The 23,702-nt window shown below is 39.8% G+C and overlaps 1 protein-coding gene across 6 annotated transcripts in view; it reads right to left on the reverse strand.

Moving 5' to 3' along the window:
- Window positions 1-5,851: 5,851 nt before the first annotated feature.
- HPS5 (HPS5 biogenesis of lysosomal organelles complex 2 subunit 2) overlaps window positions 5,852-23,702 on the reverse strand; it is a 41,132-nt gene continuing 23,281 nt past the window's right edge. For 5 of the 6 annotated variants that reach the window (XM_061167767.1, XM_061167804.1, XM_061167758.1 and 2 more), the window contains 10 exons: window positions 23,484-23,633; window positions 21,852-21,929; window positions 20,958-21,538; window positions 19,816-19,936; window positions 19,458-19,613; window positions 18,381-18,500; window positions 16,690-16,803; window positions 14,872-14,978; window positions 8,903-9,173; window positions 5,852-7,375 (listed from right to left, as the gene is read on the reverse strand). In XM_061167767.1, the coding sequence (XP_061023750.1) occupies window positions 7,315-7,375; window positions 8,903-9,173; window positions 14,872-14,978; window positions 16,690-16,803; window positions 18,381-18,500; window positions 19,458-19,613; window positions 19,816-19,936; window positions 20,958-21,538; window positions 21,852-21,929; window positions 23,484-23,633 (1,759 nt within the window). In that variant the 3' untranslated portion in view covers window positions 5,852-7,314. The remainder of the gene's footprint in view (window positions 7,376-8,902; window positions 9,174-14,871; window positions 14,979-16,689; window positions 16,804-18,380; window positions 18,501-19,457; window positions 19,614-19,815; window positions 19,937-20,957; window positions 21,539-21,851; window positions 21,930-23,483; window positions 23,634-23,702) is intronic. The other variant, XM_061167795.1, reaches the window with a different exon arrangement.

A 23,702-nucleotide genomic window follows, 5' to 3' on the forward strand; every position in this document is an offset into this window, starting at 1 on the left:
ATATGCATGATATAACAGTCTTAATGGTCCCTTTTCCACAAAAATATATCCTGACCTACAAATAATTCTTTCTTTTCTTTTGCTAATAACTCCCTTGTCTCACCCTTCTAAAATTGCCCTCCCCTTCGTATACCTACTCTTCTAGTTATTAGATGGGATGCTGCCTGATTCATGAGTAATTGAATAAAGCAATTAGACCTTTAAATTCACTGTTGAATTTTGTTTTTTAACAGAAGTGAAGAAAGTTCCCTAAAGACTGATGTAATTGTCTCAGAAAGAAATAACGACAATGTGGGCTGGTGGCAATAGAGAATATAAAAATAAATAACTATTGGAAATAATCACCAATGTTGAATTGAGGGGATTTGCCTAGTAACTGAAAGTGAGGGTTGAGGAAAGGGGAAGAGACAAAATAAGATTTTGAGCCTTGATCAGGGCAGTGACAAATACAGACAAGGAAATTATTTCAATTTTGGGCTTCCTGCTCTCGTCCATTCATGAAAATCAATTACATAGGTCTGATTGACTATGCCAAAGCCTTTGACTGTGTGGATCACAATAAACTGTAGAAAACTCTGAAAGAGATGGGAATACCACACCACCTGACCTGCCTCTTGAGAAACCTGTATGCAGGTCAGGAAGCAAGAGTTAGAACTGGACATGGAACAACAAACTGGTTCCAAACAGGAAAAGGAGTACATCAAGGCTGTATATTGTCACCCTACTTATTTAACTTTTATGCAGAGTATATCATGAGAAACGCTGGGCTGGAGGAAGCACAAGTTGGAATCAAGATTGCCGGGAGAAATATCAATAACCTCAGATATGGAGATGACACCACCCTCATTGGCAAAAAGTGAAAAAGAACTAAAGAGCCTCTTGATGAAAGTGAAAGAGGAGAGTGAAAACGTTGGCTTAAAGCTCAACATTCAGAAAACTAAGATCATGGCATCCGGTCCCATCACTTCATGGCAAATAGATGGGGAAACAGTGGAAACAGTGAGAGACTGTTTTTTTTTTCTGGGCTCCAAAATCACTACAGATGGTGATTGCAGCCATGAAATTAAAAGATGCTTACTCCTTGGAAGCAAAATTATGACCCAATCTAGACAGCACATTAAAAAACAGAGACATTACTTTGCCAGCAAAGGTCTGTCTAGTCAAGGCTATGGTTTTTCCAGTAGTCATTTATGGATGTGAGAGTTGGACTATAATGAAAGCTGAACGCCAAAGAACTGATGCTTTTGAACTGTGGTGTTGGAGAAGACTCTTGACAGTCCCATGGACTGCAAGGAGATCCAATCAGTCCATCCTAAAGGAGATCAGTCCTGGGTGTTCATTGGAAGGTCTGATGTCTAAGCTGAAACTCCAATAGTTTGGCCACCTGATGTGAAGAGCTGACTCATTGGAAAAGACCCTGATGCTGGGAAAGATTGAGGGCAGGAGGACAAGGGGATGACAGAGGATGAGATGGTTGGATGGCATCACCGACTCAATGGACATGAGTTTCGGTGGGCTCTGAGAGTTGGTGTTGGACAGGGAGGCCTGGCGTGCTGCAGCTCATGGGGTCGCAAGGAGTTGGACACGACTGAGCGACTGAACTGAACTGATCATTACTGGGTAAAATGATATTCCAAATATTTCAAATAAGAGCTGGTATTTATTACCCAGACACTGGCACTATGTCCTGCATTTTGTAGGTAGTTTTGCTTCACATTTATTATCTCATTTAATCCTCCGCTACCTAAGGCAGGGCTACTATTAACCCCATTTCACAGATGAGGAAACTGAAACCTGCAGAAACAAAGCAACTTACCTGAGGTCATTCAGATAAAGAGCAGACATTCAAAGCCAGTCTGCCTCAGAACCTGCCCACTACAAACTGGCACTTGTCAATTGCTTCTGCAAGCATTAAATCATGAACTGCTTGCTGACCTTCAACATGCCCGGAAAGGAATTCAGGGTGGAGATCAAGAATGAAACACTCCAGTGATCTGGGAAAAACTGACTGAACAAGTCTTCAGATAGCTATTTTCAGAAAACTTTATGAGCTCAATTCTAGCCTCTCCTCTGGAAGAGCACTAAAATCATTAACAGTGACATTTGTTCCTCCTGACCAGTAGCAAGGTTCTGCCAAAACGTGTGCTTGGCTGCAAGCACCCTCCTTCACTGAAGTCATTTCTAACACTTCTCACCCCTACCTCTTTGGAAGTTTCTTACAGCTATCTGAAATACCATCTCCCAGATTATAGTCCTCATTTTGCCTCAAATAAAACAACTCATGACAAACCCAGGCTAGCAGCCACTATGCCACCCTGAAGTCCTGTTAAACACCAGGCAGGCCTGGGGGCAGGAGGAAAAGTGAGACAAGCACAGGGCAAGTGAAAGATGACAAGTTGTCCTTGCAAACACTGCCTAATATCCAAGTAGACTGTTCAAATATAAATGTCTAACTGAAGAGGATTTTTGCCAGCTGAACTGACCGTGGCTGTATTGGGTTACTGGACCTGTGAGTCTGTGCTAACATAAAGGGTGAAGGCCCTCCTGTCACTGTCAGACTTTGTCATTACACAATGACCATGCAAAAGATGGTCTAGAGGAAATCCCAGGAGGAGGAAACTGCCTGAACTGGCACAACTGTGCAATCTTTTACGGCCCATCTTTCTAGGGCACATCTATCCTCATTTATCAAAAGGGTACAAAGAATTTTCTAGCATTAAAGGGAAAAAAAAATTTCACCTGAATTTATTTTCCAAGGAAAACAAGCAAAAATCCCATTCAGTTGGTAATGAACAGGGAGGCCTGGCATGCTGCAGTCCACGGGGTCACAAAGAGTCAGACACCACTGAGCAACTGAACTGAACTGATAAGAAATCTATATTTGATCTTCATCCCCTTTCCTGGGCACAGTTCAGTTCAGTTTGGTTCAGTCGCTCAGTCGTGTCCGACTCTTTGCGACCCCATGAATGGCAGCACGCCAGGCCTCCCTGCCCATCACCACCTCCCAAAGTTTACTCAAACTCATGCCCATCGAGTCGGTGATGCTATCCAGCCATCTCATCCTCTGTCGTCCCCTTCTCCTCCTGCCCTCAATCCCTCCCAGCATCAGGGTCTTTTCCAATGAGTCAACTCTTCGCAAGAGATGGCCAAAGTATTGGAGTTTCAGCTTCAGCATCAGTCCTTCAGAGTTCCTAAAACCCTTAGAATTTCCAGTGACAGGTATCTTTTTGATGTTAATGAGGTGACTTTCGACCACACCTAAGGATGGGGGCTGGCTGCCAGTGCAACGAACCACGTGATTAGAGGGCTGGAGCTTTCGGTCCTGACACTGGCCATTGGCCACTGAACTCAACCTCCAGCCCGTGTCCCCTCTCCAGACTGCCGCTGCTTTATCTAGAGCTTCTGCTTGGTGAACATGCAGTGACCCATCTGAAGTGGCACTGGGAGGGGGCACGGAAATTCCTTGCCCCTTCCCCATACCATCACCTCCATCAGCTTTTCCTGAGTTACAGGCTTCTATAATAAACTGATAAATCTAAGTAAGTAAAATGTATCTCCAAGTTCTGCAAGCCACTTTAACAGATTAATCGAACCCAAGGAGTGGAACGTGGGAATCTCTGGTTTATAGCCAACTGGTCAGAAACACAGGCACACGTGCAATACAGTGGGTTCAGTCCCCAGACCACAGCAATAAAGCGAGTCACATGAATTTTTAGTTTTTCAGTGCATATAAAAGTTATGTTTATATTCTACCATAGTCTATTAAGCATGTAATAGCATTGTCTTAAAAATCAATGTATAAGCCTTAATTTAAAAATATTTTATTGCTAAAAAATGCTAACTTTTTTATCTGAGCCTTCAGCAAGTTGTCATTTTTTTCCTGGGAGAGGGTCTTGCCTCCATGTTGATGGTAGCTCACTGATCAAGGTGGTGTTTCCTAAAGTTGGGGTCACTGTGGTGATTCCTTAAAATAAGACCACACTGGAGTTTGCCACGTCATTGACTCTTCCTTCTCTTCCTTTCACAAAAGACTTCTCTGTAGCACGCAATACTTTACAGTATTTTACCCATATTAAGAGTTCTTTCAAAATTAGTTTTCCCTCAACCCTGCCACTGCTTTGTCAATGAAGTTTATGTAATATCTTAAGTCTTTTGTTGTCATTTCAAAAATCTTCCCAGCTTCACCAGTAGACTCCATCTCAAGAAATCACTTTCTTTGCTCATCCAAAAGATACTCTTCATCCATTAAAAGTTTTATCATGTGATTATAGTAATTCAATCATATCTTCAGGCTCCACCTTTAATTCTAGTTTTCTTTCTCTTTGCACATGTGCAATTACTTCCTCCACTGAAGTCTTGAGCCCCTCAAAGTCACCTATGAGGGTTGGAACCAACTTCTTCCAAATTCCTAATGATGTTAGTATTTGACCTCTTCCTATGAATCATGAATGTTCTTAATGGCATCTAGAATGGTGAATTCTTTCCAGAAGGTTTTCAATTTACTTTGCCCAAATCCATCAAAGGAATCATAACATATGGCAGCTATAACCTTACAAAATGTATTTCTTAAGAAATAGTATTTGAAAGCTGAAATTATTCCTTCATCCATGGACTGCAGAATGAATGTGTTAGCAGGCATAAAAACAATGTTAATCTTGTATATCTCTATCTTGGGCAATGCAGTACATTGTCAGTGAGCAGTAATACCTTGAAAAGAATTTTTTTCTGAGCAGTAGGTCTCAACAGTGAGCTTAAAATATTCATTAAACCATGTTATAAGTACGTGTGCACTCATCCAGGTTTTGTTGTTCCACTTACAGAGTACAGGCAGAGTAGACTTAGCCTAACTCTTAAGGTCCCAGGATGTTCACCACGGTAAATAAGCATTGGCTTCAACTCAGACACTATCTGCATTAGCCCCTAACAGGAAAGTAAGTCTGTCCTTTGAAACTTTGGAATCAGGCATTGACTTTGCCTACATGAAAAGTACTAGATGGCATTCTTTTCCAATATAAAGCTGCTCCATCAACACTGAAAATCTGTTAGTGTAGCCAGCTTCATTAATGATCTTTGACCTTCTGGATAACTTGCTGCAGCTTCTACATCAACACTTGCTGCTTCACCTTACACAGAAGTTATGAAGACAACTTCTTTCCTTAACCTTCATGGATCAACTTCTGCTAGCTTCAGATATTTCTTCTGCAGCTTCCTCATCTCTTTCAGCCTTGCTGTGGATCACGCTCTCGCTAAAGGGAATGCTCTGGTTGGCTTGAGCTTATGTCTAGACTACTAAAACTTTCTCCATATGAGCAACAAGGCTGTTTCACTTTTTTTTTGTTTGTTTGTTTTTGTTTGTTTTTTTTGTTTGTTTGTTTGTTTCACTTTTTTATGTATTCATCAGAGTAGCATTTTTAATTTCCATCACATACTTTTCCTTTACATTCACAATGTGGCTGTTTGATGCAACAGGCCTAGCTTTCAGCCTACTCCAGCTTTCAACATGCCTTCCTCACTTAGCTTAATCATTTCTACCTTCTGATTTAAATGAGAGATGTATAACTAGTCATTCCTTTCCAGTGAAAGGAACGACTTTTATATAATTAAATATATAATATATAATAATATAATTAAAATATAATTATATATAATTATAAGGTTATTAATTGGCCTATCGCTGTGTGTCAGGGAATGGGGAGGCCTGAAGAAAGGGAAAGAGATGGGGAATAATCAGTTGAAACAGTCAGAACACACATTTCTAGATCAAGTTCACTGCCTTCCGTGGGTGCAGTGATGCCACAGAACATTTACAGCAGTAACAATAAAGATCACTGACACAGATCACCATGACAAATAAGAGTGAAAAACTCTGTATTTTGCAAGAATCACAAAAATGTGACAGAGACACAAAGTGAGGAAATGCTGTTGGAAAACTGTACTGATAGACTTACTCAATGCAGGGTTGCCACAAATCTCCAATTTGTTTAAAAAAATTACAGAACAGTATCTGTGAAGCACAACAAGACAAACTGCAACAAAAAGAGGGACGCCTGTACAGTTAACAACCTGGACTTGTGACTGGCGTCTTAAGCGCAGGCAGTTTTGTGGGAATGAGCCTCAACCTGTAGAATTCAATGCCATCTCCGGACTGAACTTTCAAATGAGTGGAAAGAACACTCAGCTGATACTGGAGAACTGCTTGGTGTGGGGAAACACACAACACACACACCCTGCCACACACTGGTGACCGAAACTGTTAGGATTTCCTAACAGGAAGGAACGAACTGTCTGAACTGTTAGAGACAGAAACTTGTGTCTCTAGCTCTCTGGCTGTGTTATAAATGAAAAAAAAAAAAACAGTAGTGAATCATTCAATGTATCCAACATTTTGCTTATTCCACACTGAGTTTATACCACACCTTCCTGCAAATTACACACAATGAGCCTCATGCCTACATTCTAGTCAAGTAACATTTTAAATCAGATTTTACATTTATTATTAATAAAACATGCTGTGTAAGTATACAGAAGCCTGAAAATGGTAATCTAGTACTTGGCTTAAATAATACAAGTACTCCCTGCAGTCTTTATCAATACTCAGCCTGCCTTTATTATGGCTTTTAAAAAACAACCTTTAAAAGTGCATGATTCCTTTGGGCTACTTTATTTAGGAAAGACTGGAGTAAAACATCTCTAGTAATGAATTAGTTTTATATAGGTTCGGATTAGAAAATGTCAAGCACTAGAAAAAAACATATTCTAAATTAGCTCAATTTAAATACGGGGCCATTTCATTTATACATTTAATTTGAAACTTCAGTGGTTCACTTATTTTATGTGTTAATTCCATTCTACCAGGTCTTACTTTGGTAATTTCTCAAGTATCCCAGAGAAGATAAGAAAGCAATTCAATTTCTATCAACTACATTGCTATGTCTTCATGTGAACAGGTTGAGAAACTTTTGCTCCCTGCATGGCAGTCACAATAGGAAAAAAATTCCTCCAGTCCACCAACAAGGAACCAACAATACTGCTGTCCAGCATAAGGGCTGCACAGCTGGGAATATTCACATTCTGCTTCCTTCCAGAGCATTTCATTTTAGCAAACAAGGACTGATTCCTTTCAAAATTCAACTTTGGTTGAAAAACACTGAGGTCACAGACAGAGCCACAAATGCAGAGGTATGAAGGTGTTCCCGAAAAGGTGCTGGGACCTCCGGTGGGGCCTTTCCTTCAAGAACAAATGCGTTCAGGAGGCTCAGGAGCACAATTCAGTCATTCTCAACATGTCGTGACACCCTGCTGCGTCTTCTTCAGCTAGGCCTGCTGAGACCAGAGAAACCGATCACATTTTTCGAGCATGCTTTGTATCAAGGCTCTGAAATCCCAAAGAAAAGAAACAAGCAAATTTAGTTGTCATTGTTCATTCTTCACAGGAGTAAAGAATTCAAAAAGCTGACTGACTGTGCGTGAAAAGGCATCCTGTGAATACGGCACCTTGTGCTATATAGTAAGGGAAAATATTTGCAAATCATTTATCTCAGAGGTCAATACCCAGAATATGTAAAGAATTCATATGACAAAAAACAACGCAATTTAAAAGTGGGCAAAAAACTTGAACAGGTATTTTTCCAAAGATGACATTCGAATGGCCAACAAGCATATGAAAAGGTGTTCAACACCACTAATCACTAGGAAGACGCAAATAAAAACCATAATGAGATATCACCTCATGCCCATTAGGATAGCTAACTATCAAAAAATAATAACTAGTGTTGGTAGGGATGCGGAGTAACAGGAAGCCTTGAGCACTACTGGTGGAAATGCAGAATGGTGCAGGATCCATGGAAATTAGTGCAGGAGTGTCTTAAAAATTTAAAAACAGAAGTACCATCTGATCCAGCAATTTCACACCTGGGTAAACACCCAAAAGAACTGAAAGCAGGGTCTCAAAGAGAGATTTGTATCCTCATGTTCACAGCAGCATTACTTACAATAGCAAGAGGCAGAAGCAACCCAAGTGTCTATCAAGAGATGAGCAGATAAACAAAACGTAGTTATATACATACAATGAAATATTATTGAGTATCAGAAAAAAGGGAAACTCTGACAAATGCTACAAGATGGTTAAGGACATTATACTAAGTGAAATAAGCCAGCCACAAAAAGACACACACTATGGTCCCAGACAGAAAGAAGAACAGTGCTTGCCAGGGCGGGGGCAGAGGGAGGAGAGGGGAATTGTGGGGACAGTTTCAGTTTTGTAAGATGAAAAGGTTCTGGAAATTAACTTCACAATGACACGAACATACTTAACATTACTGAACCAACTACTCAAAAATGGCTGACAGTAAATTTCATGTTATCTGTATTTTACCACAATTTTTTAAAATTAAAAAAAAATTTTTTTTAACTGACTGAGCTGATCAGGGCTGTGTGTGTCTATGTGTGAGTCGCTCAGTTGTGTCCGACTCTTTGCAACCCCATGGACTATAGCCTGCCAGGCTCCTCTGCCCATGGGATTCTCCAGGCAAGAATACCGGAGTGGATTGCCATTCCCTTCTCCAGGGGATCTTCCTGACCCAGGGATCAAACCCTGGTCTCCTGCATTGCTGGTATTAGGAATATGGTACAAATAATATTCTTAAAGAATTGAGTATACATCATATTTGGGTATTCACATCAACCTACAAGTATCTTGGTCATGTCTATGAACAAAGTATTACTTTAGCCTCTCCCCTTAATCACCTAAATCAACAGAGGAGTCTCTGGCCCCTCATCTGTGAGTGAGGGGTTGGGACTATGTGATCTATACAGTCCCGTCCCCTCTGAAAATCTGTGGGATTCTACACTCCCCAAGCGCTTGTGGACAGGGCAGGACGAGGGCAGGACAGACAGACATTACCTCTGCCTTTTCTCGGCAATTCTCAGGATATCGCAGGTTCTGGTAAACCTCTCTGACAGCTCCAGGGTCAAACCACATTCCTGAAGCAGTGACCAGGCCTGGTCTGGGCCCATGGCCTTAGCTAACAGGAGGGCCACAGTCTCCACAGTGATAGGGGAAGGCCCGTCGCTGAAGTTTCCATCTGGTGACTGCTGCGGGGCTGGCTTCGTGCTTGTGTTCTGCACCAGATGTAGGAGAAGCTTCCATTCTTCCACAGTTTCTGGGATCCAACCTACTCAAACACACAGAAACAACGTGGGCTCTGAGCACCCTGCCTACACACAGGAGAAACCATTCGGAAAAACGTTTCATACCAAAACATAAAAATATTAAAGAACATAATCTCACCACCCCGACACAAAGCTGTTTTCTGAATATGTGTTGAATAAATAGCTCATGACAAGGAGAAGCCATGAAACTAGCCTCTACATTCTTTCATCTGCTCACGCAGTAATAACCCAGGGCACACTCCATGCTAGGCATTGAACATGGATGTGAAACAGACATGATGAGTCCTGCACTGCTGCGGCGCTCATGGGCTAATAACGGAGAAAGAACTTAGTAAACACGTAAACAAATCGATGCTCATAAATTGTAGGAAGTGCCTGCTATAAACGCAAAGATCAAAGAGCCATCAGAGAGACTGGCAAGTTCTGGAGAGTTTTTTTTTTTCTTTTTTTTTTTTTAGGATCAGAGGAGGGCTCTATGAGAGTGACATTTAAGCAAAGAGCTGAAAGATGAGACAAGTTTACCACGCGTGTGCATGTGACCCGTACGCATGTGACATACATGCACGGAAGGTGTCAGGAAGGAGGGGTAAAAGAGCTTACGTTTCTGATCAGAGAAACATGGAAGATGACACAGGAAGAAACTAGGTGAACTCAAGGAACTCAGAGGTGTCAGTGAGGATTGAGAATGAGATGACAGGGCCAGGCCATAAGGGAAAAGCTTGAGAATCTAGACTTTGAGTCAAGTGTAAGGAGTTTCAAGGAGGAGAGCCACATAACCCAATTTTTGTTTAAAAGAACCATTCTGAGCGTCGGTAACACGGTGGAGTGAAAAGCTACCTTTGTCTCTCCCATTCATCCTACAACCAGTAAAACATTCACAAGCCCACAGAGGTGCCTGTGTCCAATACACCGAGACACTGGAGAATTTCCCACACAAATGCACAGCTGAAGGTGGCGAACGGGAACACACAGAGGCGGCAGAACCACAGGAACAATGGAGATGGTGCCCGCAGTGCCCAGACCTCCGGCCGAGAGAGGCTGATAGCGGCAAGGGAGGCGGTGCACAAGACTCCAGTCCCCCCACCAGCCCCAGCCCCGCCAGAGTCGCAGAACCATGAATCTTACAGCACTGGACACGGCTACTCCTCCCTACTCCCCGCTTCCCCACAACAGCAGTGGAACCTGCCACTCAAGGGATCCTGGACAGGAGGTGCACCAGGCGGCTATGCCAGCATGACCGGCAGAAGTAAGGCATCCGTGGCCCTGCAGGGACAAGAAGTGATGACGAAGGCCGCATGGCAGAGACGGTGGAGGGCACCAAGGGCTGACTTTCAAACATCAACAGAAGCAGCTGAGGGAAGAGAAACCCAAAATGTGTGCTGCGGCGCCATCTGCTGGAAAACAAAGGAAAGGCCTCTACCTTGTAACCTACTGTGTTATCAGAGTCAAGCAGAGAGGTAGGTTACTTGTTACTTAAAGGTGCCGGCAGAGGAACAATTTCATCAAACATCAAGAAGAACCATAGTAACACTTTCTCACACAAGGACAATGACATTTCTCCAGTAACCTAAATTAAAGTTACAGAATATTGTGAGCTAACTGATAGGAGAATTCAAAACGGCCTTCTGAAAATTCAAAACAGCCTTCATGAGGAAAGTCAAAGAGCTACAAAAAAAAAAGAACAGAAAGGCAGTTCAATGAATTCAGGAATAAAAGTAAACAGAGGGGGAAAAAGTGAATGAACAGAGGAATGCTTCACAAAAGAGTTTAAAACTCTAAGAAAGGAAGACTTCTTTGGTGATCCAGTGATTAAGACTCTGCATTTCCAATTGAAGGGGCACAGGCCTGAACCCTAGTCAGGGAACTAAGATCCCACACACCATGGGATGCAAGGAGGGTTGTGTCCACAAATCAATTCACAAGATACACCACATTAACAAAATCAAGGACGAAAACCATGTGATCATTTCAACAGATGCAGAAAAAGCATACGACAAGGTTCAATGCCCATTTATGATAAAAAAAAAAATTTCAATAAAGTGGGTATAGAAGGAACATAACACAACATAAAAAGGCCATATACAACAAATCCACAACTAATAAAATTTTCAATGATGAAAAACTGAAAGCTAGTCCTCTAAAATCAGGACCAAGACAAGGATGGCCACTCTCACCACTCTTATTCTACATAGTACTAGAAGTCCGACTTCCAGCAGAGCAATCAGGCAAGAAAAAGAAATGAAAGGCATCCAAGTTGCAAAGGAAGAAGTGAAACTCACTGTTTGTGGATGACGTGATTTTACACACAGAAAACCCTGAAGACAAGAACTATTACAAATAACAAACGAATAAAGCTGCAGGGTACAAATCAACATTCAATAATCTGTTGCAGGGGTTTCCCTGGTGGCTCAGTGGTAAAGAATCCATCTATCAATGAAGGAGTTGTGGGTTTGATTCCTGGGTCAGGAAGATCCCACATGCCACAGAGCAGTGAAGTCTATGCAACACAGCTACTGAGTCTGTGCTCCAGAGTCCGGCAGATGCAACTGCTGAGCCCACATGCTGCCAACCACTGAAGACCGGGCGCCTAGGGCTGTGCTCCACAACAAGAGAAACCCATGCGGCAGTGAAAGCCTAGCACAGCTAACAAGTAACGAAATAAAAATTATCTTAAAAATCTGTTGCATTTCCATATGTTAACAATGAGCTAGCAGAAAGAGAAAGTAAGAAAACAATTCAATTTATAATGAAAACGGAAAGAATAATTTATTTATTAATAAGTTTAACCAAGGAGGTGAAAAACCTATACACTGAAAACTATCAGACACAGTTGAAAGAAACTGAAGACGGCACAAATAAACGGAAAGACACTGCCTGCTCAGGGACTGAAAAAATTCACGTTGTTAAAATGTCCGTATTTCCAAAGCATGCTGTAGAGTCAATGCAATCCTTATTGAGATCCCAGAAACATTTTTTTCACAGAAATAAGACAAAAATTTCTAAGATTTATATGTAACCATGAAAGACCCCAAATATCCAAAACAATCCTGAATGAAGAACAAAGCTAGAGATATCACATGCCTTGATTTCAAACTATACTACAAAACCACAGCAATCAAAACAGCATGGTAGTGGCAGAAAAAAACAGATACATAGATCAATGGAATAAAACTGAGAGCCCAGAAATAAACCCATACATGTATGGACAATTAATACTAAACAAAGGAACAAGACACATCAACAGAGAAAGGATAGTGTCTTAAATAAATGGCACTGGGGACACTGTTGGGGACATTTTTTTGCATGAGGCAAGAAAATGAAAATAGACCACTACCTCACACCATACACAAGAATCAATTCAAACTGGATTGAAGACTTAAATAGACTCAAAACCATTAAACTAGAAGAAAACAGAGACAGGGCTCTCTTTGACATCAGTCTTAGCAATATCTTTCTAAATAGGTCTCCTCAGGCAAGGGAAACAAGCAAAAATAAACAGAGCTACATCAAAGTAAAAAGCTTCTGCATGAAAAAATTTTAAAAAATTAAAAAAAAAAAATAAAAAGCTTCTGCACAGCAAAAGAAACCATCCATAAAATGAAAAGATGATCTACCAAATGGGAGAAGATATTTAAAATGGTAAGGGGTTAATAACCAAAAACACACAACTAGGTGAAAAACTGACCAAACGCGCTAAATAGACATTTTCCCAGAGATGACATACAGATGGCCAACAAGCACAAGAAAAGATGTTACGCATCACTGATTATTAAAGAAATGCAAGTCAAAACCATATGAGATACCACTTCACACGTCGGAATAGCTATCATCAAAAAGTCTACAAACAGCAAATGTTGGCAAGGATGCAGAGAAAAAGGAACTCTGTATACTGTTGGGAATGTAAACTGATACGGCCACTGTCGAAAACAGGGAGGTATCTCAAAAAACTGAAACTAGACCCACCATCTGACCAGCAATCCCACTTCTAACATTTATCCAAAGAATATGAAAACAGTAATTGGAAAAAATATATGCACCCTTATGTTCACTGCAGCACTATTTATAACAGCCAAGATGTGGAATCAACCTAAGTGCCCCTCAATAGATGAGTGGATAAAGAAGATGTGATACACACACAGAGATTACGGACTACTAAGCCATAAAAGAAAAGAAGAAATCCTGCCACCTGTGGATCACAGATGGACCTTGAGGGTATTATGCTAAGTGAAATAAGTCAGACAAAGACAAATACCACATGATTTCACTCATAGGTGGAATAGACAAAATCAAAAAAAAATAAAATAAAATAAAATAAATGAACAAACCAAACAAAAACAAACATGTAGACGCAAAGAACGAAGTAGTAGTTAGCAGAGGGGGTGGAGCCGGGGCAGGGTGAACTGGGTAAACGGGAACAAACTTGATGACAGATGGAAACTCAATATTTAGCAGTTAGATTATAAAAAAGTGAAAAATGTTGTACACATAAAACTTATATAATGTTATAAACCAATGTTACCTCAATAAAAGTTTTAATTGGAAAAAAAAAGACCCAGAAGAAAAATGAGTTAAAGATGGGTAAGAATAGAAATCTGATGTCCAATTATTAAGTTATTATAGTATCTAGACAAGTAGCTGGGACCAGAATGATGGTGGCAGAACAAAAGAAAGTAAATAGCTATGAGATATATATTGGGCAGTAAGATCAACAAGCTTTAAAGTGATAAAATGAGTCAGGAGAGAGAAATGTCAAGAAAAGACCCTCATTTAATATACCAAGGGTAAGACCAGCTATTATTATTATTATTATATTAACAAAACATTAAGAGTACTTGTATCTGGGTGGGAAGAATTTTAGGTGGTATCTTCAGTTATTATTGCTATAGTTGTGATATCTGAAGCTAACCCTTGCCGGTCACCTGGTTTCTTTGCTCGGTTCTAACTTTCCTTCTATACCAACAGCACTGAAAGAAGCAGGTGGTCACACTGCTACATGAAGGATCCTGACGTCACGCTATGGGTATCTCTGCATTGAGATGAATAAAACAACACTACAAATCCAACCGAGACCACCTCTCTGAGTGGAGGATAAACTCTCAGACTTCAGTTTGTCAAAATCCTGGCCTCCTGCCATTTTATCTGTACTGAATTGATGAAAATTAAAAAAAAAAAAGTACCTAAATACTTTTAAAGGCTTAGGAAAATCTGACTGCTACTCTAAGTTCACCTTAATGATCTCTAACTGGGCTGTGTAAAAAGGCAACATGATGAAGAGAAAAAAACCTGAGCACAAGCTTTAGAGATGGTTGGACCTGGCCTGAATACCAGTTCCAGCATTAACCAGGTGTATGACTGTGGGGAAACTATCCTTTTTCTAGGCCTCAATTATAGCTTCTGTGAAATAGAAGTAATAGTAACTATCCCACAGGTTTGTTATTTCATTTAAATTAGATGGAAAAGCATCTGGTAGAACGCCTCACACAATAGGCACTCATGAAACAGAAAAGTTGCCTGCAGTTTATTTCTAGTTACGATTTCACGATATACGAAGTAGTAAGGATCAAAAAAACTCCACAAATTTGACAAGTAGCTAGAATGAAGAATATGATCATTCAAATGATTACCACATTTCTTTATTAGAAAGTCTGTAGTGACTTCTAAAATACTATAACCAAGAGTAACCAACTGGAATTTACATACCATTGTCCCCTTCCATCAGGCTCATATCATTCAGATACACAATGTTGGTGAAGGCCTCTCTTCTTCTCTCCAGCTCCAAACAGAGAATAAGATATCCAGGCCAGAAACTTTAAAGAGACCAAAGTTGGTGAGAAGAATAAAAGGCAGTGAATTTACATGGCATTCTGCTGTCCAACACAGTAATATTAGCCACGTGTGGCTATTTACATTTATTTATTTTTGGCTGTGCCATGAGGCATGTGGGATCTTAGTTTCCCAACTAGTGATGGTACCCATGCTCCCTGCACCTTGGAAACACAGTCTCATCCACTGGACTGCCAGGGAACTCCCTATTTACATTTAAATTAAGTAAAATTTAAAAGCCAGTTCTTCAGTTACCAATACATATTTCAAGGATTTAATGGCCACATGTGACTAGTGACTACCATACTGGACAGCGTGATAAAATATTTTTAGAATACTTTCATTCCCTCAGAAACTAGAGCACTTATGAAAAAAAGAAAATTAAAGTTAGTGATAAATACTAATTCCCTGGTGGCTCAGACAGTAAAGAATCTGCCTGCAATGCAGGAGACTTGGGTTTAATCCCTGGGTTGGGAAGAACCCCCAGGGGAGAAAATGGCAACCCATTCCAGTAATATTGCCTGGGAAATCCCAGACAGAGGAGCCTGGCGGGCTACGGTCCATGGGATCACAAACAGACACAACTGAGCAGCTAAGCATGCACTCAAGGCCAAGCCCCAGCTCTGAGACGTTTAAGCTCATATACTTTATAAACTTTAAGGTTCAATACAAAACGAGCATATTTCTTCCCCAAACATGCACACTTTGGCAGTTCTCCTTGACCTTCCCCTTCCCTCATTTCCTATACCCAGTACCGAGAGCTCACTGTGTGTTCCTTTGAAATGTCCCACTGGCTTTGCTCTTTCTGTTGCCCTGGAATCAACTCAGTCACATCTGAATTACTGCACCAGGTTCCTAGTTGGCCTTGATTTCTTGTCTCCAATCTTCCTCGCATATGAAACTAGAAACCTTCATTTGTCATTCCATTTTTGTACCAAAAAGTTTAAAAGGGTCTCTGCGGATCATAAATTCTTTTAACCACCTTTCAAGGTCCTATATGATCTCATGACCCATCACCTAGCCAGTCTCACCCCTCATTACCAATGAACAAATATGCATCAAGTGTCTACTACTTTATGAATTATGCACCAAGGGAAAAGGAAGACACATGCTCCTATCTTCAAAAGACTGTAATCCAGGGGAAGTCAAAGATAACACGAGATAACACCTTTGGGCTATAAATAACTGACTAATAAGTGATACAGATAAAAAGCTATGTCAGTTTTCATGGCCTTGATCTTGCTGTTTATCTCAGCTGACCTGCCCTCTACCTGGCTCATTTTTAAATACAAACCCTCCCCATTCTTAGGACTTACCTCCAAGTCTCACCTCCTCCCTGAGTCCCTCACCAGAAGTTCTACTGAGCCCATTCTGATCTCTCCCTTCCCAGAAACTGTATCAATTACAACTTGTGTCACACAGCCTGGTACTTAATTAAATACACCTGAGAACTGGAGTGACCGACTAAGCAGAAGGGGGAGAGAGGGAGAAGCAAGGACCAGTCTCATGGACACACAAAATAAAATATGCTCAGAATTTAAAACAAAAAAAGATGCTTACTATCACTTAAAACAAAAAAGCACTTCAGCCAAAAAAAAAAAAAAAATGACAAAGCATATATCTTCAATCCCTTAACTACAAAGTTATTAACTAAAATGACTCTTAACCTCAGCTTCTAGGAAAACTCTCACTTACCCATGAGACCTACAGATGTCAGTCATTTTCTCTTTTGTTGTAAAATCTGCAGGAAGTTTAATCAGAAGAAGGATGAGCTGACTGTAACCCCAGGAAAACAAGTGGGAATGAGGCCTGAGAATTGAAAAAATATCAGTAAATTAGATAGGAAATTACTCTATAAAAACGCTTATTCATCAGCTAATAGGCAAGGATAGAGTTTAATTCTATTTCTTCCATCATTATATTTTTCAAACATTTCTACTTGGCTTTCAAAACATTAAAATTGCTATTTTTCCTATGACAAATACCTGTTTATTTTTTTAAATTATACATTTTAGAAATCAAAAGAAAATTCAAAATTCTATCACTCACAGAGAGCCATTTTATATCTTTTCAGACCTTTTTACTAGGCATGTAAGATAGGCATTTTGGGAACTTTTAAAAGTTTCTTTAGGAAGAAAACATAAGGAATATATCTGATATATTACAAGCATCAATGTGTATTTTTTATGAATTTTGGTTTTTTTAAATACCTTATTCAAGACTCTATATTGTATTTAGTTGCACTGAACAGCTTTAGCTGCATGCAACAAATTCTGATAAATTCTCTTTTCATTTTTGTTCTGTTACAAATGTTTTCTAATTTTCCTTGTTACAGATTCTCAGATACACTCATCATTCCAAAGTGGACATTTAATTTCCAAATACATGGGGCTTTTGAAGTATCCTTGATATTAACTTCTCATTTTTATATTAATTTCTCATTAAATGCTTCTCCTCTGCAACCACCATCTATGTCTTTTCTGTCTTTTAACTTTATTAAGGCCTTCAATGGCTGAGTCAAAAATCTCTCTTGATAAATGTCATATTGCACTTGAAAATACATGAGTTATTTTCAAATATCTTTTGATATTGCTTTCTAACATAATTTCACAGTGATAAGAGAACAGACTCTATGATTTCAATACCTTTAGACCATGAAATTTTTGCACCTTGTTTTATGTCCCTGAATATGTTCCAGTGTCTCCTGGTTTATAATCTTTGGGAACTTGAATAGAATTTGTCCCCTGCTGTTGTGTGAAAATTGTATAAATCTTAACTATGTTGAATTGGTTCATAGTGCTTTTCAGGTCTACTAAATCCTTCTACTTTTCTAGTCATTCTATTAATTATTCCAAGTTTGATATTGACATTCCAACTAAAAAATAATTGTAACATATAGTGGAACTATATGTAACTTTGTTCTGTATTTTCCAAGTCTCCTATAAAGGTGTTATCATACTTTCACAATTTAAAAAAGAAAAAAAATTCCTAGATTATGTATTGTCTAGAAATCCCTTGGCAAATTTCTAGGAAGAAAACATGCAAACAAATACGCACACACTTTTCCCTCTAACACAGGTTTAATCACCAAGAGTTCTGAATGTTGGTCCATAAAAGAGTTTCAGAGGCCAAGTTTAATTCTCTGAAATCATGTGCAATATTCTCCATGAATGTGTATTTCTCTGACAGGAATCATCAGATTCTCAGAGGGTCTGTGATTCAAACAAATGTTCAGAACTACTAGGCAGTACACTCAATTTGATTACTAACATGATTTGGGTAACTCTCTTCCACAGCTGTTCCTAAAATAAGCCCAGAATGCTCTATGTGAATAAACTAGTTCCATTCCAAAGGAGCAGCCAAGCTTAGAAATGACTCCTTTATACCTGGGGTTTCCTTCATTATCCATAGTGCTGGTGCTTGGGGGAGCATCATGGGACACAGCCAATAGCAGCCAATCCAACCTTAAAGACTCTGGTTGTAGAAGGGACTCAAGGAAGGATGGCCTAAGAGAAATGAAAGTTGGAGAGAAAAATCACCAATATTCGTGTTGAGAAAGGAAAAATAAAATGTGCAGATATGAAGAAAACGTTATTAAGGGATCAATATAGTGGACGAAACAACTTGAAAAACCTTCTCTACAAGATGTATAGAAATGCTGGTGAAAATCTAATAGCCTTTTAAATGAACAGTTGAGCCTCAAGATAACACCAAAGAGCCAAAAAAAAAAGAAAGAAAGAAATACCAGTATATCAAATGTGAGCCAATCAGAAAAGGGGAGGGGAAAGTTGCCGTTCTCAATAACCTAGGGACATGTGTGTTTACTGCCATGGAAAGATAGGAAAAGAGGCCTCAGCCCAAAGAGGCTGAGAGAGCTGGAACTGACAGTCACCCACAGAAAGCTGGGATATCATCACAAAAAGGTAGCAGAAAATCCACTCACTGGCAGGGAAAACAAGGAAGTTTATCAGTCTTAGCCTAGGCCCTGAAGCGGGAGTTTAATTTCACACTGTTGATCTGAGAATCTCTGAGGGAGAGGCAGGAAAGAGAAGTGTGGTTAGGTGCACATTTGTGACGTGTACTGTGAATCGTGAAAGAGTGGTACATGACTGCCAAAATCCTCCTCTTCTACAGCAGGTACCTCAATTCTGTGTCAACTAATAGTAAAAATGTTTCAACTGATTATATGAGAGAAACAATACTCTATCAAGAGAAAGTGAAAGTGAAAGTCACTCAGTCCTGTCCGACTCTTTGCAAACCCATGGACTATACAGTCCATGGAATTCTCCAGGCCAGAATTCTGGAGTGGGTAGCCATTCCCTTCTCCAGGGGATCTTCCTAAACCAGGGATCAAATTCAGGTCTCCCACATTGCAGGTGGATTCTTTACCAGCTGAGCCACAAGGGAAAGGAAAGTCTTTAAAAAAAGAGAGAGAGAGTCTGCAAATATTCTTTCCTTCTCACCGCTGATCTTCGGGCCTTGATTTCACCAGACTGTCTAAATAGGCCAAAAACTGAACAGGATTATGATGACAAAGTTGCATGACATCTGAAGGCAAAATGGATGGGTAAAACCTGATTAAGGATCGAAGGGCTGATTCTCCAAATTTCTCATACAATCTGCATTTAAAAACAAAACACGTTAGTCTCCAACTTCAGTAAGATAATATAACTTGGTTACATTATCTACATATTTATTAGAAATGAAAATAAATATACTAACAAGAAGCTGCTTAACATGTGATAGAGGAAAACTTTAGAGACTAAGACCAAGAAAACACCTGGGCTTTAATGCATATGAACAATATATAGGACCACTCACCGGGTAGCATATGCAATCAACAAAGGACTGTCAAAAGGAACCAAGTCCTCCAATAACTTTAATCTTGTTGGAAGGTCTCCTTCTTCCATCTTTATATGTGTAGGACTGGAACTCACCATTTCTAAAAGACAAAGCACACCCTTTTCCCTTCATCTCATAGCTGAAAAAACTTTAATTCATGAACACATTAATCAACAATCACTAGTCATCTACCTACTGTGTGAAAGTCCCAACAACATTTGTAAAGCATCACAGGAGAGACAAAAAAAGACAAAAGAGACAATCTCTGCTTTTAAGAACCTGAAAATCAAACTGGGAGACAAAGCATATTCAATAAGACAAAGGAATAAATAACCAATATGTAAGTGACTATTACTATTGAAAAAGCCTTCTTTTTATATGTGTTATCCATATTACATATATAAGCTATTATATATATATACACATAGTATATATATAGTATATATACATGGTACATAAGTACCATTAATGCCAAATTCCATAATTTTTTTTCTAGAACTGGTATCCCTAATCCATCTTTTGGAACGTCTGTCCTAGGTGGATATATTAGCAAGAAATAAACTATTCTATCTGCATTACTATGAAGTATCACAGCACTTGAGCCTACTCAGCTATTATGATCTTTTTCTGCCTTACTTTCCTCACCTACTAAAGATCCACTCCAAGTGTTGGAAGGAGGAAATGAAACAATGCCAGAAAAGGGTTTAGTGTTAATATCTAGCACATGTAAGTACTTAATAAACAGGACATATGATCTCTCTATCAGTAAGTTACATTAGGGATTTTCTGGTTTTCACACATCAGCATTTATGAAATTTTGCTTAAATCCAACTTCTCCAACACTGCTATATCATTTTCTCAATGACTGTGAGAAAAATAAAACCAATTTCTTATAATAGCTGCAAAAACTATTAAAAACTAAATTGAGTTGTAGGTCAATTTCTTAAAAAAGGGAACACTCTCAACAGAAAACAAAATTAAATTGAGTAGAAAACTAAACGAATGGTTGACCAGAACAGACATGATTTTCTACTTAAATATTTTTCTTTAAACTTAAAAATGTCAACATGCTATTGACCTCTACACAAATTTTATCTTTAGTAAGGCAATCTGATTATTACCTTTCAATCCTTCAATAAAAGTATCCCAAACACGAGGACTTTCAGGGTAACTCAGCTTGATGCTCTCCTTTGCTCTTTTCAAGTCCAGAAGAAAAAAGTACTTCTTTAGGAACTGACAAGTCAGCATTTCAAGAGAGCACTGTTGCAAAGTGTGGTCGCCATGTCCACTCGTACTTTTGATCTCAGAATTCAATACACTCAGTTCCAAACACAATGTTGTCAATTCAGCCAGATCCTTCTGAAGACTGTTTGCAATACTCCAAGGAGAACATACTTGAAAAAGGTCATCATCCAAGGGCTCCCTCAGACTATTTACAGATTCACATGCTGTTTGATCAATAGTTTCTTCATTGCCTAAAGAGTCCTTTTCTTCTTTTTCATATTCTTCACCTAACATTCCCTTTTTTGACTCATCAAGCAATAGCATATCCTGGTTTGATTCCACGGATGAGCTGCCAGTATCTGAAATGCTTGAAAAGTCCTTCATGGCAAATGTCTTTTCTAACTGTGAAAGCCACTCCCTTAAAACCGTTCTCAGGGACTTCGGTTCAAACAAAACCAGTGGGTCCTGTAGCTTGGTCCTATACAAGACAGACAAGTATGAAACTTATGTTTTATGTGGTTTTCCAAAAACAAATTGTTTCATGTTAAATAAGCCTAACAGAGACAACATTACTTATCTGAATAAATGTCACTTGTCAATATTTTTTTTTCAACTCTTTAAATAAAAATGATCTTGGTATAAAGATAACACAGAAAATATTAACTTAGTACTAATTCTTGAATTTCAATTCCCAGTGAAGGTACCTCTGCCCCATACTATCTCAGGACTATTACTTATGATTTCAAAAAGTCATTCTCACTTACTATAAAACTTCATTCACAAATACTCACATTGCGTCTGCTGTTGCCATTTTGAGCTCTTGGAACTTGTCCTCTTCTGGAGGGTGACTAGTTATTTCTTCTTTTCTTCTAGAAAAGTATGAAAAAAGTTAGAGGGGATTAGAGCTTCCTTGGGTAAATACTGCTAAGTGCTCACTAAATGGTATCTATTGTACTTAATGTTACACGAAGCAAACAGACAAGCATAAAAAAAATGGTCCATGGCTTCAAGATGAGTAAGCTCAAGTCAGAAAGAAAGGCATGAAAAAAACTCTATTATAAAAGAGAACAAAATAAATGCTAAAGAGCAGAAAAAGCACTGTGCTCTGGGCACAGAAAAAGGAACAATTACTCTGACTAGGCAATCAAGAGGGTGTCCCAGGTGGGGCTAGTGGCAAAGAACTCTCCTGCCACTGCAGAAGACATAAGAGACACGGGTTCAATCCCTGGGTCAGGAAGATCCCCTGGAGAAAGGCATGCAACCCACTCCAGTATTCTTGCCTGAAGAATCCCATGGACAGAGAATCGTGGCAGGCTACAGCCCATGGGGTCACAAAGAGTCAGACACAACTGAGCGACCTAGCACAGCGCACAGGCAATCAAGAGAAGCTTCCCCGAGGAAGTAGTATTTGCCTTAGGAAACAAGGGTAGAAAACACTGCAGGGGGGAGAAACGGCATGAAGAAAAGCAGTGAGGTGCACACACCCAGTTCTCTGATAAGACCAGAATCTCAAGTGCTTAGAAGGACGTGGCTAGAAATGAGGCTGGAAAGGTGGGCTCAGGTCAGGCTGAGGGCTGCCTTAAATACAGATGCCACAGCACTATCTGTACTTTTTCCCAGTATTTATATATATGGTTTCATAACTAAGTTACGCTAAGGGTATCACCCTTATATCTTATTTTATAAAAAACAGACACTGGCCCCCTGGGTCTCTCCCAGTTCCTGGTGATGCTGGGCTTGTGTACTTCCAAGGCCCAGATCCCCTGAACTATGAGAAAAGCCAGAGAAAAGATAAGGTACACTGTTCCAGTCCAAGAGCTCTGCTGCAACTCCACAACACAAGGACCATGCCACCAGCATATCACTGGAAGTTACACGACGACATCAACGCCAAAGCTCTCGTCTTACAGGCCAGAGGGCATCACTCACCAACATCACTATGCTAGTCAGAAGCAGAATCGGAACAAGGCCTAGACCCTTGGTCATCCTATCCTAATACTCCTTTAACACCCTAGACGTTTGAAGAGACTTGGAGGTGAGGGAAGTTGTTCAGCGGAAAGATAGAAGAGGCGCTCAATTAAAATTCTGTCTCGGGAATTCTTTCCTAGCGGTCCAGTGGTTAGGACTCTGTGCTTCCACTGCAGAGGACATGGGTTTGATATCTGGTCAAGGAACTTAAGATCCTGCATGCTGCACGGCACGGCCACACACACAAAAAAAAATCTGTCTCAACAGACTTGCTCTTGGTTGATGTAATTTTCCAATATTTACTTTGCAGTATTTACAATTTTTATAAGCTACACAATCTACAATGAAGAGAGTTACTGTGCACCGCTGCCTTTAAAAAAAAATGTACTTTGTGGTTCTCTCCAAACTGACAACTATGTCCTCTAGAATTTACAGACTTCTCGGCAACAACTTACTCAGTGTCTTCCTCCTTTGGGCAAGTGACTGGACTCATGTCCTCATCACAGGACGTCTCATCACCCCGAGGTTCTTGTCTCACTTTCAGATCAGGGCTCGTGTGAAGGGTGCCAATCTTCTCAGTAGTCTTCCGCACAAAGCTGGAGACACTGGAAGTCAAATACCAATAAACTAGCATTAAAAAAGTCTCATTACTGCCAAGAATGAAAATTTCAGGG

This window comes from Dama dama, chromosome 2 (genome assembly GCF_033118175.1).
Source record: "Dama dama isolate Ldn47 chromosome 2, ASM3311817v1, whole genome shotgun sequence".
Taxonomy (NCBI): Eukaryota; Metazoa; Chordata; class Mammalia; order Artiodactyla; family Cervidae; genus Dama; species Dama dama.